Source organism: Panthera tigris, chromosome E1 (genome assembly GCF_018350195.1).
Source record: "Panthera tigris isolate Pti1 chromosome E1, P.tigris_Pti1_mat1.1, whole genome shotgun sequence".
Lineage (NCBI taxonomy): Eukaryota > Metazoa > Chordata > Mammalia > Carnivora > Felidae > Panthera > Panthera tigris.
In genome coordinates this window covers 11,657,191-11,676,038 of record NC_056673.1, presented here as the reverse complement: position 1 = coordinate 11,676,038, position 18,848 = coordinate 11,657,191, and the positions used below count along the sequence as shown (strand labels likewise).

Genomic DNA, 18,848 nt, shown 5'->3' with positions numbered 1-18,848 from the left:
GCCCCTGGTAGGGGAGCACACAGGGAGGTTCTTGGCCAGAGTTCAAACAGCAAGCTCTCTTTTGGGCCTGGACATGCCCAGGTGGAGCCACAGGTCCCGGTGCCCCGAGATGACTAATTGGGAAAAGCCCCAATTAGTCCCTCTGCAGCACCTGACCTTTTCACCATTTTAATTACAAACCTATTTGTGACCTCTAACAATGGAGACCGGGCAGCTTTATTCCCTGGGTCCCGCAGGCTCGCGCAGTGCCTGGCACACAGTTTGTTGTGTGCTATGAACGTTTGTGGAATGAATGAATGAATGAATGAATGAATGAATGAATGAATGACAGGCAGAGGAAAAGCTGTTCACAAGGAACAGCCGAGCGAGCCAGAAAAGCAGTGTGAGGCACAGGGTTTCAAGAAACGGTGAAGGTCAATAGTGTTGGTTTCCCCAAAGCTTCAACAAGGAGAGGGCAGAAGCAACAAAGAGTCCTCTGCGGGGAGAGAAGGGGGCGGGAAGAAGAGAGAGATGGGCCCGGGGCCAGTGCCGGTGGGGAGGATGTGCCTACGCATCTACCCGCGACACTGACAAGTGGGCAGGCCCCTCCAGCCAATGGCGTAGCTTCTTCAAGGAGCTACAGCCCCGGGGAGGCAGACAGTGGGCCATGGAAGAATCGGAAGGCCCGGAGCCAAGGCCAGGCTCGGCCTGGGCGGCCACCCTCTGTGACTCCAGACATCATCACCAACCCCAGCCATTCCACTGCCCTGAATTCCAGACCCTCAAGGCCTGCGTCCCCACCGAGAATCTCCCAGGCACGGGCAGAACAGAGGTCTCTTCCCCACGGCCCTCAGCCCCTAGGTTGTCCCACGTGGCCATGCCCTCTACAAGTCTGTACCCACACATCCAACCAATTCTCTGACGCTAGCTGCCGGGCGAGCGGGGGAGGGGGGTCCTACAATTCAACGCAAGTCTGACACTATCTGCCCAACTCACAGACCTCAGGAAACCATTTTATTTGCTTGATGGCCAGTTTATTACAAAGGATACTAAAGGGTACGAATTGTCACCCAGAGGAAAAGATGAATGGGGGGGGGGGCGCGGACGGGGAAGGGGTGCAGAGTGCCCACGCTCTCTCATGCCACTCTCTCCACATCTTCATGCTCACCAACCCAGAAGCTCTTGGAACCCATCGTTTCGGGTTCTAATGGAGGCTGCGTTACAGAGGCAACTGATTACATTATTTGGTAGCCATTGGCTACTGAACTGACCTCCAGCTCCTCCCCCCTCCCCGGAGGTCAGGTGGTTGGTTCCTCTGGCAAGGTTGCACCCTTCCCCAGTCCTTAGGATGGTGTGGGGGGGTCACCTCATTAATAAGTCATTAATAAGTCACCTCATTAATAAGTCACCTCATTAATAAGTCATTAATAAGTCACCTCATTAACATCACACAAGACACCTTGATGACACTCAGCACCTAGGAAATTTCAAGGGTTCGGGGAGCTGTGAGCCAGATTGAAGACCAAATACCTATTTCTTAGGTCCCAGCTAGAACTCTCTTGCACTTCCCCACCAAACCAGGGTAAATCCCGTTGACTCTTCCTGCTCTCAAATCATGCCCAGACTCTGACCACTTCTCCCACTCCCGCTGGTGCCACCCTGGTCCAGGCCACCATTGGGTCGCAAGCGCTGTGACAGCCTCCAGCCCCGCCCTCGGCCCACCCTCACCCCTCATCTGCGCTTACCAGCCCACGCCAGCCTAGAAAACCGGAGTCAGATCAGGCCATTCATTCCACGGCTCCCCACTCAGAAACCATCGCACATGCTGCCCACGGCCTACAAGGCCTGCTCTGTTAGGCCAGCCCCCTCCCTGACCTGCCGCCCTCCACGCTCTCTCTGTCGGATTCCAGCCTTGAAACCACCCAGGACTTTTGCACTTGCTTCCTCTTCTCCAGATACCCGAGGGCTCCCTCCCACACGAGGGCAGGTTTCTGCTTAAAGGTCACCCCTGCCCTGACCAGCTTCCCCCTTTCCCTGCCTCATCGCTCCCCCCCCCCCCAGCCCCATCCTGCTGTATGCAGTGCGTGTTTTTACCCACACGGTGTCTGCCTCCTGGAACGTCGGTTCCTTTAGAACCAGGGCAGTGTGCCGCCCACGCCTGGCATGCAGTGGGCCATCAGTAAGTAAGAGATGAGTGGACCTCTTGGAGGCTGGTCTCCCAAGGGGATAATAATAGCCTTTGCTGTGACAATCAGCTGAAATCCTGCGTGAACCGCACTCAGCACAATGGCCAAGCACGGGGAGGGAGGACTGAATCAATGCTCATCAAAGGCTTTCACAGGTGCGACCTCCCTTACTGCTGGGATTCTCGTCCCCAGGGTGTCACAGAGCTGGGGTCCCACTCAGACCAGTTCTTCCAGCCTCCCGGTCCCGTTCCCACTGCCCAGCCAGCGGCAGCCCGCTAAACCACAATATGTTTCCATAACTTCTCCCATTCTGAACCGACCGAAAAGCTCTCCCTCCCGCTAATGACCACACACTGTGCCAGCGTACAACTTCTGCAGAAACAAGGCAAATCAAACACTACGACAAAAGAAACAAGCCTTATGACGAGCGCACAGACACGGGCTGCCTGCCTCGCAAATCTTAAGCACCTCAACCTGGCTGTGGGCCACCAAGTGACTTCAAAATGAACTTGCAAAACCACACTGTTGGAAGGCCCAGCGGGAAATAATGGAAGGGGCTTGTGCATGAAAAAGTGTCCCGGGGACCCACTGCGCACCCAGCAGGCCGGCGAGCCGAGCCCCCAGCACGGGGAGGCCAGTGGGACTGGCGGTCAAAGCCAGGCCTTCCGGGGGAGGACGGTGAACAGGGGAGAGCACTGCACACTCCTAGCCGACTGCAGGTTCTTCTCGCAGGGACCAACAACCTGTCTCATATCCTGCACCAGTTTCCTGCGGCTGCTGTAACCAATCACCACAAACCAGGTGCTTTAGAACAACAGGAATTCACGTTCTCACAGCTCCGTGGGCCACAAGTCCAAAATCTGTATCTCTAGGCCAAATTAAGGAGCCAGCAGGGCCCCACTCTCCCAGAGGCTCTAGGTGAGAATCCAGTCCTGGCCTGTGCCAGCTTCTGGTGGCCCCGCCTTCCCCACCAGTGGCCCCGCCTTCCTTGGCTGGTGGCCGTATCACCTCAGTCTCCAAAGCCAGTGTGTTCACATCTCCCTCTGCCCCCCACCCTTATAAGGACACATGTGACTACATTTCAGGCCACCCCGACAATCCACGGCAATCTCCCCATCCAGACATCCTTAACACCTGCAGAGCTCCCCTTTTCTGCCATCCAAGGTAAACCTTTACAGGTTCCAAAGATTGCGGTGTGGACATCTTTCGGGGGCCATTTTCCAGCCTGCCACATACCCTTTTTACCCTTCATTGTCTTGTGCTGCCGGAGGAAAGCTGGGGGGTGGAGACGGTGAGTGGCAGAGAAGGAACGGAGAGCAGAAATGAACAGGGAGGCGGTCCCATGTGGGGTGTGGCGGGGGTCCCCGAAGGCCCGAGGAATGGTTTTAGGCAAAGCAAGCCCTCAGAGCTCATCCCGCCCCTCAGGTCGCCTTCAGCCGGGGGCCGCCACCAACCACCTCAGGGTGGGCCCAGCGTGTTCAGGGCGGCCAGAGGAGGGACAGAACATTCCGAATGCGGCCTCCTTGAGATGAGCAGCCCCGCCCCCACCCCACCCCCCGCTCCCACCCACCTCCGACCTCCCCAGATAGAGAAAAGACCTAACTCATAAACCAGATGAAAAACATGTCCTGTTCTGCCCCTGGGACCAAGTGGTCACCTGAAATGAAAACAGTCTGGAACAGCGTGTTGCTAATGCTGAGCTTGGCCTTATTCTTCAGGCTACCCTCAAGGGTGATCACACGATGTCCGTGGCTCTGCATCAGCAAACCCGAGATCAGGCACAGGGCAGGAGCCTCAGGGGGCACCGCTGCCGTCCCTTTCCATGCTTCCAGAAACCCCACGAGCTTCCCCCACATCCTGGCAGGGGAGGAGGCATCTCAGAGAAAAACTACAGCAGGAGAGACTGTCCTGCATTCCCACACCTTCCTCAGAGGGTTCGGGGCCCCCTTCCCACACAGCCTGGTCCCACCCGGCTCTCCGTGCTCCAAGCGTCCCCTGGGCGTCCCCTGGGCCCACAGAAGAACTGGGTGCTGCTCTGTCTCCTGTTTTCACTGCCACCCAGCACACAAAGTCCAGCGATGTGCGAACCCTTTTGCAGGAAGCCTCATTCAGGACAAATAATCATGTTTCTGGAGCACATCCGAGGGGGCGAGGATTCCCAAGAAAGCGGCTTCCCTGCGAAGCATGGCAGAGGAGAAAGGCAGCCCCCAAGCCGAGGCCGTCTACTTCACCGAGGAGAAGGCTGAGATCGTCGGGCACAGCTGGGCAGCCGCATCACAGGACAGCCCCACTGGCCCAGCCCACAGCAGCCCAGGGCTGTCGCTGTCGGGATGCTGTGGGATCCCCAAAATGAGGGGCTTCCCTGGTCCGCATCCCCTACCCGGGCTCTGAGACTGATGGGGAAACAGAAAGGACGATTCCACGCTGGCAGAGACAGACGTGGGGAGGGAAGAGCCATCCATCTGTCCGTCCGTGCAGCTGGCCCTGATAATATGGGCGCAGGGTACTTACCACATTCCAGAAGAGCGGGTTGAAAGTGATGGTGAGAATGGCAGCCACAAAGCAGGGATCCGAGGGGTCCACGTAGCCCAGCAGCCGGGTCATAACGCAGAGGTCTGCCTGCAGGGACACAGCCAGCGTCAGCAGGAGACCTGCCCAGTCCCCGCCGGCCCCCACCTGCGGGACAAGGAGTGACAAGCCTCCGGAACTCGGAAACAAAGTTACCCTCCGGGAACACGCCGGGAGGCGCGGGCACAGGCAAGTCCAGCGAAGGTTACTACTGTGTAATCATAAAACAGAAGATAAAAGGCGAAAGCCAATCAGCCGTGTGGTGCCCTGTCGAAGGGTGGCCGGGCTTGCAGCAGCAGAGCAGAGTGTGGGGACACTGTGCCCGGAAATCGGTGGCTCTGAGAGAGGATGAGCAGCCAGCACCCTGCAGGGGGAGTGACCCCGCCAGGACCAATGTCTGGGTCACCAGGTGCTGTGACTGGGACCGTGCAGAGGGCTTTGGAGCAAAGCCGAGGGGCTGGCAATCAGGTAAATGCAAACTGAAGCAACATTAATGAGCCTCCTCTCGCCAAACCTGACGACAGATAGTCTTGAGCGCTGAGGAAGTTGTGAACTGAAAGCTGTGTTCCTACTGCCTGCGATCTCACTCCCGAGCCCCTGTCCCAGAGATACGCCCAGGAGTGTGCAAAGCGCATGTGCAAAGATGTTTCCATCTGGCACGCCTGTCATGAAAAGCATGACCACTTAGCTGTCCACCTGTGGAAGAAGGATAAATGGAAGGTGGCCCATTCCTAACGGAGCGAAACTACAGAATTTAAACAAACTAGCCGTTTGTGTCAACTTGTGACATATATATTTTTTTAAGTAGGCTTCACACCCAGCATGGACCCCAGCGCAGGGCTTGAACTCACCACCCTGAGATCAAGAGCTGAGCTGAGATCGAGAGCTGGACGCTTCACCGACTGAGCCCCCCAGGCGCCCTGACTTGTGATGTTCTTCAAAACATGTGCTGGGGTGCCTGGGGGGCTCAGCCGGTGAAGCGTCCAACTTCAGCTCAGGTCCTGATTTCACTGTTCGTGAGTTCAAGCCCCGCATGGGACTCTGTGCTCACAGCTCAGAGCCTGGAGCCTGCTTCGCATTCTGTGCCTCCCTCTCTCTCTGCTCACCCCTGCTCACACCCTGTCTTTCTCTCTCTTTCCCTCAAAAATAAACATTAAAGAAAAGCATGTCAGATGAGGGGCACCTGGCTGGCTCAGTCAGTGGGAGCATCGACTCTTGATCTGGGGGTCGTGAGTTTGAGCCCCATGTTGGGTGGAGAGATCCCTTAAACAAATTTCAAAAAAAAAAAAAAAAAAGTCAAATGAATAAAGAGAGCTGTAGATTTCCCACAGCATATATACACGTTTAGAAAATAACACAAACCACATGGTGCTAAATGTTCTTTCTGTGCGTGTGTTTAAAAAAAAAAAAGACTGGCATGCAACATGCTAACACATTCACACTATTTGCCACATCCGTGGCGGGGTCTCCTGCCCTCCACTGTGGACACTTGGGGCAGGATCACTTTCTGTGGCGAGGCCGTCCCTGCACCCTAGGGTGTTCAAATCGCACCCCTGGCCTTCACCCACCGGGTGCTGGTAGCTCTCCCCAGTTGCGACAACCAAAAACGTCTCCAGGCACGGCCCCAGTGCATCCCCCCACGGGCAGAATTGCGACATCCTGCCTCTGGGGACAAGAAGATAGAAGAGCTGAACACTTGGAACACTGATTTCTTTCTTCAAAAAAAAGGTAGGGGGGGCCTGGGTGGCTCAGTCAGTAGAGAGCCCAACTCTTGATTTCAACTTCGGTCACGATCTCACAGTTTATGAGTTCAAGCCCTGCATCAGACTCTTCACTGACAGTGTGGAGCCTGCTTGGGATTCTCTCCCTTTCTCTCTCTGCCCCGCCCCCACTCATGTGTGTCTTGGGGGGGGTGGTGCACGCTCTCTCTCTCTGTCTCAAAATAAATAAATAAAAACTTAAAAAAAAAAGATAGGGGCGCCTGAGTGGCTCAGTCGGTGAAGCGTCCGACTCCGGCTCAGGTCATGATCTCATGGTGCATGAGTTTGAGCCCCGCGTCAGGCTCTGGGCTGACAGATCGGAGCCTGGAGCCCACTTCAGATTCTGTGTCTCCCTGTGTCTGCCCCTCTGCTGCTTGCACTCTGTCTCTTGCATTGTCTCAAAAATAAATAAATATCAAAAAAAAAAGATAGTAGGACACTTCCAATTTCGAGTGGTATTTGCTGTATCCCTACATTACTCTCTGGACTTTTTCTTTCTGCTTTTAGAAAGGACTTGAGGGCCAATGCACTGAAAGTATGGTGACTCTCCACGTCAAATCAAAGTAAAAATAAGCCTAAATTGTAAAATAAGTCTAAGTCCATCAGAGTGACAGCGTTGTCATAATGTTGGCTTTTTTTTTAATTTTTTTTAACGTTTTATTTATTTATTTTTGAGACAGGGAGAGACAGAGCATGAACAGGGGAGGGTCAGAGAGAGGGAGACACAGAATCTGAAACAGGCTCCAGGCTCCGAGCTGTCAGCACAGAGCCCGACGCGGGACTCGAACTCACGGACCGCAAGATCATGACCTGAGCCGAAGTCGGCTGCTTAACCGACTGAGCCACCCAGGTGCCCCTCATAATGTTGGCTTTGATGGTATTTTCTGTTCTGTTTCGCTTCGTTTGGGGATCCTAATAGTATCCTTTCAAGGAATATCTCTGTCTCTACCTTTCTTGGGGATTGAGTAGGCAATGCTCCTGACCTGGTCGGCCCCACAGGTCACCCAGCCCTGGAGGACAAGCAGCCCCCTCTACTCCAACTCTTGCTTCACCGAGCCCCCTTCTCCCGGCCTAACTCAGCCTGCCATCTAGACAGTGCCCAAGAGTGTGGCGTGGGAAGATTCTGGAAAGTCACTGAGCATGGAGGACGCGGCCCGGCACATCCTTCCCAGGCAAGGGCAAACCTTCACCTCTACGAGGCCAAGGGCAAAGCTAAGAATGAATGAACCCAATGAATGAACCAGCAAAGCCACAAAGGCACCACTAAGTAAACACGTGGATAAGGTGACTGAGGGGCAAAGTGGCCACACGGGCACACAAGCCCATTATTAATAAACAAATGACGCAGGAGGACCCACTCAGAGAACGGGGAAGGGTGACATTCAAACAGACCCTGGCCTCACAGCGACCACAGCCTCTGGGCACCCCGGGCGCTGCCAACACCCACGAGGCGGGAAACCCCTTGGCCTGCCTTCCAGCTTCCTCCTCCGTCTGCTCCCAGGTCAGAGGTCCCCCTGCGCCAGTACCAAGCTCTCAGGGCGGGCCCCTCATGAAGCCTCGGGCCATGACAGAAATTCCAAGTTGCCCTGGAGCACACGCCAGGAGAGGCGGAGCCACTCATGAAGGACAAAACAGCCAGAACAGGCCTCAAAACAGGCTGCCCACCCTAGAGAGAGACACGCACACCTCAGCCCCAAAGCCTCTAGAACCTGGGACTGAACCAAAGGGCGTTCTTGTCTTCTGTGTGAAAAGAAACATTCATCAAGCACCCGGGCCTGGAAGGACCCGCCCATTGAGAGTCTGTGATGGGGCTGAGGGTGGGGTTGCAGGGGGGGGGGGGGGGGGATGGAAGGAGAGCTGGTCTGGGGAGCCACCAGACTGCTGCTCTGGGCCTGCTCAGCCACTTACGGAGCAGCACCTGCCTCACTGCCCCTCCTCCCCGGTCCCCATCTCAACCCTCAACACCCGGCCACAACTTGCCCGTCATTGACCCTTCTCCCCTCTCGTCCATGACTCCGATATGTCCGTTGACCCCACTGATCCCACTGCCCTCAGGCTGGGGCACTCTAGCCCCAGCCAGCTTCCCATGCCTCACCTCCTGCCATGCTCTGATCCCCAGGCCTCCTCCCCTGCCCTGGGCTCACCCATCCCAGCGCTCACTGACAGGCGATGAACTCCCCTGCGTCCATCTCACCTGCCACCCTTCCTGCCCCACCCTATCACTCACACCAAACACCTTGCTCCAGACCCTTTTACCATGGGTCTGCACATGTCTGAAATACTCTCCACGCCTCTGACACCTCTAGGCAAACTCCTACTCATCCCTCAAGACCCAGTGGGAGCCTCTCCTCTAACTTCACCCATGGCCCTCTCTTTTGTGCCCTTAGTGTCCACCCTGTTATGAGGATTTGGTCATCTGTCCCTATAGCATAATCGTTCCTCCAGGCTAAGGGCCATTTTTTTCCTCCCTCTCTGTATCTTCCACGAGTGGCTCTCATTTCATCACGAGCAAAACGCAGGGGCTAAAGGTACATCCCTAAGGGGCCCTCCAGCTCAGCTGCCTGTGCTCCTGGGACTCCGATCCCCTCCCTCCTGGTTTCAAACTGAAGGCAGGAAATTGCCCAAATGGCCACCGTGGAGATTCTGCCGGTGGACAGCCGGCAGGCGGCCGGCGGATCCCTCTGCTTCTGAGGCCGCAGATTCACCAGCCGCCCAGACGCCGCGCTTCGGAAATATTTTTACGGCATCTTTTACACTGGGAAATCAAGCAGTGTTCACAGGCATTGGCAGGAGGTGGTTTGGCCAGACCAGGGGCGGGGTAGGGCTTTCTCAGGTTCTCAGAAACCCCAGGGATGGGATCTCTTCAAGACAGGTCAGTCTCCCCGGGTGGGGCCTGCCCATCCCTAGGGTGTACAGCTGGGTGGGAGGTGTGTGTAGCACCAGGGATTACTAGGAGTTCTGAAGCCCTGACCCCCCCTTCCCTGAATTCCACTACCCATCGTCCCCTCCAGATACTACTCACCCCATTTATCAACTCTATAAGCCAGCCGTCCTCACGATCCATCCACCCACGGCTGCCCACAAAAGGTCCTCTAAGACCCAGGCTTGCCCTCTGAATCATCAAACAGCGGAGCTTAGGGCCAGCACACCTGACACGTGAAATGTACTTTTCACCCTTGCTAGCTTTCACAAGAGCAGACACTTCCCACGGGAATTCATACGGCAACGGGACAGACAAGGATTTTATTGTTAGCCAGACTCCCTTTTAGGGCCACTATTCTTCTAAGCCAGAACCCTCTGCTCCTGTTCGCCTGCCCTCCAGCACAGTTAAGGCAGCGTTTGCTCATGACAATGAAAAGAACAACAGTCAGGGTCTGCAGCTGGCAGTGGTCTATTCTCACGAAGTACAGAGAAGTAAAATATCCTCTCCCACGGTCCTCCCTCCAGCCCTCTCCCCCGCCATCGTCAGCATCCTCATTTCAAGGATAGGCAAACTGCGTTATCTGCGGGTGTGATTCTCAGGGCCCCGTTCCATGCCCACACAGCCTGCGCTGCCTTGGGATTCCCAGCTCCTCATCACTTTTTGCCGCGAGCTAGTGGCTGGCTGAGGACAAGAAATCCCAAAGTCCCAGGCAAACCTGGCATGCCCTCAGCGTGGAGCCGCCCGTCCCACGGGCTGACCCTGTGCCAGCGTGACCAAGCCAGAGGAAAGAGGGTAAAGCGTGAGGTACAGAGCAGAGTCCCAGGTAGCTGGAGAGAGGGTGCAGACGATGGCCAGGGCGTCACGGCTGGAAACCCAGGCCTGGGGACACTGAGCAGGAGAGAGCCGGACCGGTGGTTCAGGTGCAGGCCTAAGAAGGCGCAGCCACCTGGACTGTGACCGCCTGGGAAGCAAGGTGGGGCACTGACTGGGAGGAGCACAGGGAACTTTCTGGGGTGATGGAAATATTCCCCATCTCAACTGGAGCCTGGACAGCCAGTCAGGAGCTTGCGTGTCAGACCTTCCAACTGGGCGCTAAGGTCTGGGCATTTCACTGCGTGTAAATTACACCTCCCCAGGGAGGAAAGTGAGCAAGAGCCTCGGCCTGGGAACTGGGAACTGTGTCCCCTATTTCCCCACCAGGCCCTTGGGGGAAAACAACGTCCTCTGGAAATGCGGCAGATATTTTTAAGGATTCAACTCCATGTCTTTCTGAGCATCTACTAGGGAGGCCCTACTCTGGGCGGCGGTCCGAGGACCAAGACCTCCTTCAAGAACCTTCACGATGCCAGGTACCACAATCAAAGAGCATTTATTTAAAGTTCACATACCTCATCCCGGCAAGCAGTATCGTAATGCCCACTTTGCAGATAAGAAAGCCAAAGGCTCAGAGAAGCTCCCAGATCACAGGAGGAGAGCAGAGCCAGGCCTTGGCCAGATCAGCCCTTCCGGATTCCTGACAGAAACTGGGGCTTTCTGTTGGGACTCAGAAGTGCTCAGCCACTGCTTGCTGCCGGTGGGGCAAGGACAAAAGTCTTGAACGCTCCCAAAGAGACACAGCAGAGGAGCAGGAGAAATATGCTTCTTTCTTTCACCCTTTGTGGGAGCTGAAGCAGAGAAGGGAAACTGAGGTACTGAAAGGTTAACCAGCTAACACCTGCCGAAGCTGGCAGCAGGTAACATCAAGCAGGATCCCCCAATTAGGGCTGAACGGGTTAAAACCGAAACCTCGGCTCCCACCCAGGTCTCCGTGCCCTGGGGTCAAACTGTCTTGCTGGGAAGGAAGCATCCAGTCACCTCGGTCACCTGGAGAGTGGGGGATCTGCGTTGCCTGGAGAAGGGCCTGCTCAGCAGGGGAGAATGACTAATGGTCCACAGGGGTATTCCGGGCAGCAGAGGGGAGGCCCTTCTGGCTTCCCACTCCAGAGACCTGAAGGTCCTTTCCTGATTGTCGTCACTTCCCAAAACTCACCTGAAAGGGCGGACCTCCCTCCTAAAACTGGATCAGCAGAAAAGAACAAAACACCCCGGGTCACACTTGAGCAGATCAGGAGCGTCCTGGGTCCCTGGTCCCTCGGTCACCCCTGCACACAAGTGGGCAGCCTTGACTAAGGGGAGGGTCCCGCACCCCTCCCGTCCCTGCCCCAATCTTGTTAAAGCAGCAAAAATCCTGGCTTTCTCTACCGGCTGATTCTAAGAATGGAACTCGGCTCCAAGGTCACAGACTGCGGACCTCTGTGTTTGAACAGAGGAGAGGCGCTACCTACCCAACCTCGGAAGAATTCCACTCAGGTCACGGACAAATGGGCTCCGCTCCCGAAACGCTACGAGTCGGCAAGGAAGCGGCTCATGGCAATTTCACTGTACTGCCTACAGGCTCTGAGGACACTTCAGGGAAGGATTCGCCGCGGGTCAACAGCACCCAGGGTCACATTGTGACATCCAAACAAACAGTAGAGGCCCAGAGAGTCAAAGTCACATCGATCGCAAGTGGGATCCACACACCACAGACAGCAAAGGGCAGGAGGAGCGGGGTGAGGGTGGGGGCTGCCTGTCCCGGGGGACCCCGCGGGCCCCTGGCGTTCTCGGTCGATTCAGGCAACATTTACTGGGCAGCTTTTGGTTAGAGCCCTGTGTCTGACACAAGAATGAATGTGCTGGAGTCTTTTTCCTCAAAGAAGTTTTATACTCAGGCAGGCTCCCAACCGCGTTTTAGCTCCTCTGCATGGGGCGGGGGCAGGGTCGGGGGGTGCATCTGGCTCAGAAGAAGGTCTCCGGGCAGCTCACAATCTGGGCTGGGGTCAGGGTACCCCCACCCTCCAGGAAGGACCACTTGGGCAGGCCTTCCGTGACCAGTCTCAGCCCAGGGTTTCTCTCTGATGACGTAGGGGTGACAAGACTGCCCCTCGCCCCCAAGGTCACATTCTGGGCAGAGGAGAGAACGAGTATCAGAGTACGAGGTGCAGAGGGTGCTTCTAAGGCTGACGCTCTTCTGTCCCCTCCCTCTGTTTTGCTGGCAGACATCTCGCCTCTTCTGGAGAGGCCCTCCGGGAATACAGTCATCCTGAGGAAAAGGTAGAGAGGGGACACGGATCCAAGAAAGGTAGCCCCCAGCTGGCATTTGAAGCGCTCCTAAATCCCACAACAAAAAGAAATGGCCAGCAGCTGCTCTAATTCCCCCAAATCCGCAACTCCTTTCAGGAAGGGGGAAGATGTTCATTCGTGCTTCACTCAACTCGTGTGTCCCGGGCCAAGTGCAAAACCGCTCTGGCGGCTCCCGTGCACCCTCATCAGTGAGCCCCAGGCCTGGGAGTGGCATCCACGGGTCCCGGGCTTCTCAAGGCCCTCGCCTCACCTTGGGCGCCCTCTCAACTCCGCTACGTGATCGTGAGCTGCAGACCCCTTTTCTTCCGTTCACCCTCAAGGGCCCGGGACACACCCCACTAGGCCGATGCTGCTGAGTACATTTATTTAAATAAGTGTCATATATTAAGAGTAATCATGACAATAAGCCAGCTGACCTTCACTGGGAAGTTACCGGGCACCCAGCCGTGGCTTTAATGAGGCAGGACAGAGAGCACAGTCCTAAGACACGGTGCATCCCAGCCTGGTCGGGCTCCACAAACCCTTCATAAGCTTGGGCAAGTCAAGTGCCCTCAGTAAGCTTTGCTTGTTTGTTTGTTTGTTTTATTTTTTTTTCGTGTTTATTTATTTTTTTTTTTAGAGAGAGAGAAAGGGAGGGGCAGAGAAAGAGTGACAGCGAAAGCAGGCTCCGCACTCTAGGGCAGAGCCTGATGTGGGGGCTCAATCCCACGAACCCATGAGATGGTAACCTGAACAGAAATCAAGAGTCCGACGCTCAACTGACTGAGCCACCCCCCACGAGCCCTGGTAAACTTTGTTTTTTTTTAATGTTTATGTATTTACTTTTGAGAGAGAGAGCGTGAATAAGTGGGGGAAGGGGCAGAGAGAGGGGGGAGAGAATCCCAAGCAGGCTCCACACTGTTAGCACAGAGCCTCACTCGGGACTCGACCTCACAAATCGTGAGGTCATGACCTGAGGAGAAAATCAAGAGTCTGGTGCTAAACTGACTGAGCCACCCAGGTATCCTGCCCTCCATAAGCTTTGAGGTAGCGGTGCCTCCTTCACAGGACTGTCAGGAGGATTAAATGAGATAATGCGAAGAAAGCATTTAGTACCGTGTCTGGCACCTGGCACAGTCGGATCGATGTTATTATTACTGTGTTATTCAGTCCACACGACAACACTGTGAGACATGCCCATCTTGCAGATTAAAAACTGAGGCCGACACATGAAGAAAAAACCGACGGAACTGAAAGAAGAAACAGACAAATCCACAGTGACAGTTGGAGACCTCTCTCAGAACTGAGGGAGCAGCTAGGAAGCAGGAGGGAGCAGGTAGGAGCAGCAGGAGAGAAAATCAGTAGCGACGAGGACGGCCTGAACAATACTGTCAACCCCTTGGCCTAGCTGACGTTCATAGAACGTCCCACGATAACAGCAAAACACATTCTTCCCAGGCCCGTGGGAACGTTCACCAAGACAGACCAAATCGGGCTGTAAAACAAATCTTAAATGTCCAAGAATCAGGGGGCACCCGGGTGGCTCGGTCAGTTAAGCGTCTGACTCTTGATCTCAGCTCAGGTCATGATCTCGTGGTTTAGGCTCTGTGCTGACAGCGTGGAGCCTGCTTGGGATTCTCTTTCTCTCCCTCTCTCTGTTCCTCCCCCACTTGTGCTCTCTCTCTCTCTAAATAAATAAGTAAACTTAAAAAAGTTTTTAATAAATAAAAGAATCAGAAAGCATAAAAGAATGCTCCTGAACCATGACAGAATTAAACTAGAAATCAATAACAGACAGATATTTGCTAAAGAACACACTTCCAAATGATCCATGGGTCAAAGGGGAAGTCTGGGGGCGCCTGGGTGGCGCAGTCGGTTAAGCGTCCGACTTCAGCCAGGTCACGATCTCGCGGTCCGTGAGTTCGAGCCCCGCGTCAGGCTCTGGGCTGATGGCTCGGAGCCTGGAGCCTGTTTCCGATTCTGTGTCTCCCTCTCTCTCTGCCCCTCCCCCGTTCATGCTCTGTCTCTCTCTGTCCCAAAAATAAATAAAAAACGTTGAAAAAAAAAAAATTTAAAAAAAAAAAGGGGAAGTCTGAAGGGAAATTTTAACATATTTTGAACTGAACGAAAATGAAAATGCAATATCAGAAATTGCGGGCCAGAGGGCTAAGAGATAAGTGTTATCTTGATGAAAAAGAAAAGGCTCAAAACAGTAACATAGGCTTCACTCTTAACATAATAGAGAAAGAGAAGCAAATTAAACTCAAAGCAAGCAAAAGGAAAAAATAAAAGCAAAAATCAATCAAACTGAAAACAGAAATACACAGAGGAAAAAAAAAATCAAACCCAAAACATGTATTTTGGGAAAAAATGTCTCTAGCTACATTGACCAAGGGAAAAGGAAGGCACAAATTACCAATACCGAGAACACAAGAGGGGCCTCCCCTACTGACCTCACAAACATTAGAGGGGTAATAAAGGAGCTTATGCCCATAAGTCAACAACTCAGATGAAATGGTCCAATCTTGGAAAGACATAAGCCAACAAAGTTCATTCAAGATATAGCCCTATATCTACTAAAGAAAATAAATTCACATTTAAAAACCTTCCAAAAAAGAAAGCTCCAGGCCCTGATGGTTTCATTGGATGAATTCTACTAACATTTAAGGAAGAGATAACACCAAAACCACACAATTTCCCCCAGAAATCAGTATAGGAGGGATGATTTCACAACTCACACTAAGAGGCCAGCATTACCTTAATACTAAAACCACACAAAGGCACCACAAGAAAACAACAAACCATACTCCTCATGAATACAGCCACCAAAATCCTGAACAATAAAACAAAGCAAAGCAAATCTAGCAACATATACAAAGGATTAACACATCAGGATCCTGAGTCACCCCCGGAATGCAGGGCTGGTTCAACAATCAAAGCATCAATGTGATTCCCACATTAGCAGCCAAATAAGGAAGAGCTGCATGATCATTTCAACAGAAGCAGAAGAAACTGAGGTTCTGTGAGTTTAAATGACTTCTCCAAGGTTACAATGGGGGCAGAAAAAAGCCCCAACCCTCCTGTCTTGACTAATCCAAAATACTGAAGATAAAAAGTATGTCCTCGGGAACTTCACAAAATAAGTCACCCAATAAAATGGACTGATATTTAATTAAACAAAGTAATAGCATCAAAAGATTTTTAAAAATTTCATTTGACAGGGAGAATCTTTTTTTTTAATTTTTTAAATATTTATTTTTGAGAGTGCATACATGAGTGAGGAAGGGGCAGAGAGAGAGAGAGGGAGAGACAGAAATCCCAAGCAAGCTCCACGCTAACAGCAGCAAGCACGATGTGGGGCTCGAACTCACGAACTGAGAGACCATGACTTGAGCCAAGACCAAGAGTCAGATGCTTAACGGACTCAGTCACCCAGGTGCTGAGAGAGAGAAAGAGAGAGAGAGAGAGAGAGAGAGAGAATATCTTAAGCAGGCCCCACGCTCAGTGCAGAGCCCAACGCGGGGCTTGATCCAACGACCCTGGGTCAGGTCTGAAATCAACAAGAGTCAGAGGCTCAAATGACTGAGGCACCCGGGTGCCCCACCATCAAAAGATTCTTTAAAAACAATTTCTTTGCAGGCAAGCATCTTCCCCGAAAGGCAGTCAAGACATCCCACACCTGCCACAGGGATTTTGTCTCCAATGGTTTACTCGGGCTCCTGTATCACAAATGACGACCATACAACTGTTGCCCCCATTTTACAGATCCAGAAACTGAAGCACGTCTCTTGACACCTGACACCATCCATCTGCTCATGAGAGCAGGTGAGTCTGTATGGAAAAGGGCATAAGAGGGGCGCCTGGGTGGCTTGGTTGGTTAAGCGTACGACTTCGGCTCAGGTCATGATCTCACGGTCTGTGAGTTCGAGCCCCACGTCGGGCTCTGTGCTGACAGCTCAGAGCCTGGAGCCTGTTTCAGATTCTGTGTCTCCCTCTCTCTCTGCCCCTCCCCTGTTCATGCTCTGTCTCTGTCTCAAAAAATAAATAAACGTTTAAAAAAAAATTTTTTTTTTTTAAAAAAAGGAAAAGGGCATGAGAGGCTCCCATGTGACTGTGCCCTGCCACACTGGGTTCTCCAAGAAGCCGGGACCCTTAGGCCCCACTGGAGCCATCTGCTGAGTCCTGGAGGCATCCCTGCCTGTGAACAGCAAACTGGCAGGCTGGGGAGCAAGGCTCTGGCATCCCATGGCAGGGAGGGTAGGGAGGGCCAAGAACAACCTTGATCGGTGAGGTCACAGCAGGTCAACTCCTCATCCCAACGAGGGACTTTTTGAACTTAAAAACAAAACCAACATTCCGTACCAGCTGGAACAGGCACAAAAACTAGCTGGTTAAGAGCGTCGTACCCAAGGGCTGCCCTGTTCCGTCGAATACGGCAGCCACCTGCCACAGGTGGCTATTGAGAACCTGCAGTGTGCCACATGACGAAATAATATTTTTCAGGTATTAGGCTAAATAAAATGTTCTGTCAAAAGTAACGTCACTGATTTCTTTTTTTTTATTTTTATTTTTTTTAATTTTTTTTTAACGTTTATTTATTTTTGGGACAGAGAGAGACAGAGCATGAACGGGGGAGGGGCAGAGAGAGAGGGAGACACAGAATCGGAAGCAGGCTCCAGGCTCTGAGCCATCAGCCCAGAGCCCGACGCGGGGCTCGAACTCACGGACCGCGAGATCGTGACCTGAGCTGAAGTCGGACGCTTAACCGACTGAGCCACCCAGGCGCCCCTTTTTTTTATTGTTTAAGTTTATTTATTTTATTTTGAGAGAGAGAAAGGGCACCAGTGGGGGAGGGGCAGAGAGACAGGGAGAGAGAATCCCAAGCAGGCTCTGCATTGTCAGCACAGAGTCCACCAGGGGGCTCGAACTCATGAACCATGAGATCATGACCTGAGCCGAAAACCAAGAGTCAGGCACTTAACTGACTGAGCCATCCAGGCGCCCCTCTTTTTACTTTTTAAAATGTGGCTACAAGTTTGTTTGTTTTTTTTTTAACGTTTATTTTATTTTTGAGAGAGAGAGACAGAGAGCTGAGCAGGGGAAGGGCAGAGAGGGAGTCACAGAATCTGAAGCAGGCTCCAGGCTCCGAGCTGTCAGCACGGAGACCAATGGGAGGGCTCGAACCCATGAACTTCAAAATCATGACCTGAGCTGAAGTCGGACGTTTAACCAACTGAGCCACCCAAGTGCCCCTTAGACAAGCTTAAATGATAAACGGGACATATTTTATTTCTATCGGATGGTGCTGGGCTAGCACAGATGTCCATGGAGTGAAGAGAAACCTTGGTGCTCACTTGGGCCAGGGACTGATTAAAACCAGAGATTTTGGGGGGCGCCTGAGCGTCTCAGTCGGTTGAGCATCCAACTCTTGATTTCGGCTCAGGTAACGATCCCAGGGTCATGGGATTAAGCCTCGCATCGGGCTCCCTGCTGAGTGTGGAGCTTGCTTGGGATTCCCTCTCTCCCTCTCTCTCTGCCCCTCCCCACCTCAAAATAAATAAAAAATAAACATTAAAAAAGAGAGATTTTGATTGAAGGAGGAGAACTACCACAAGACAAATACATAGTAATGTTGTGTTGTTGTCGTGTTTAAGAAAAAAATCCTTCGGTAACAGGAAGCTTATCTGTATCAACAGCAGTGGAAAAAACTGAATTTTAGTCAGCTAGGGTCACCCTGACCTGTCCCTGGAAACACTCCCCGTTCTCTCCGACCGCACAGCCCCACCAAGCTCTGGAAGGGAGAGAGCGGAAAAGCCCTTCCCACACACACACAGTTAATCATCCCCTCCCCGTGGCTGATTCTCACCCCTGCAGCCAGGTCTAGAACACAGGCCTTGCTCAGATTAGCCGGCAGCACCCTAGCATGCCCCCTCCCATGGTGGCCTCTGGCTCAAAGACGTCCCACCTCAGGTCAATGGCGACCCACCCTTCCACCCGGAGTCATTCATCCAGGAAGCATCCGCCCCCTAAGCCAGGTCCCTCTGGCATTCCAAACTCCTAACACTTGCTAAGGCAGAACACAAGAATCGCAGTCCCACCACGGACCATGTGGCCCAGAGATCCCTGGATGGCCATTTACGGTTTATGAGCGTAAGGGGGCACCTGGGTGGCTCACTTGGTTGAGTGTCCGACCGTGGCTCAGGTCATGATCTCGCAGTTCACGAGTTTGAGTTCCACGTCCAGCTCTGTCCTGACAGCTCAGAGCCTGGAGCTTGCTTCCGATTCTGTGTC

At 53.2% G+C, this 18,848-nt stretch overlaps 1 protein-coding gene across 4 annotated transcripts in view; it reads right to left on the bottom strand.

Annotated features, from left to right (window-relative positions):
• PEMT (phosphatidylethanolamine N-methyltransferase) overlaps positions 1-18,848 on the bottom strand; it is an 85,330-nt gene that overhangs the window by 64,350 nt on the left and 2,132 nt on the right. For 3 of the 4 annotated variants that reach the window (XM_042965823.1, XM_042965824.1, XM_042965822.1), the window contains exon 2: positions 4,677-4,784. In XM_042965823.1, coding sequence (XP_042821757.1) covers positions 4,677-4,769 — 93 coding nt within the window. In that variant the 5' untranslated portion in view covers positions 4,770-4,784. Of the gene's footprint in view, positions 1-4,676; positions 4,785-11,740; positions 11,822-18,848 lie in introns of those variants that run through there. The other variant, XM_042965825.1, reaches the window with a different exon arrangement.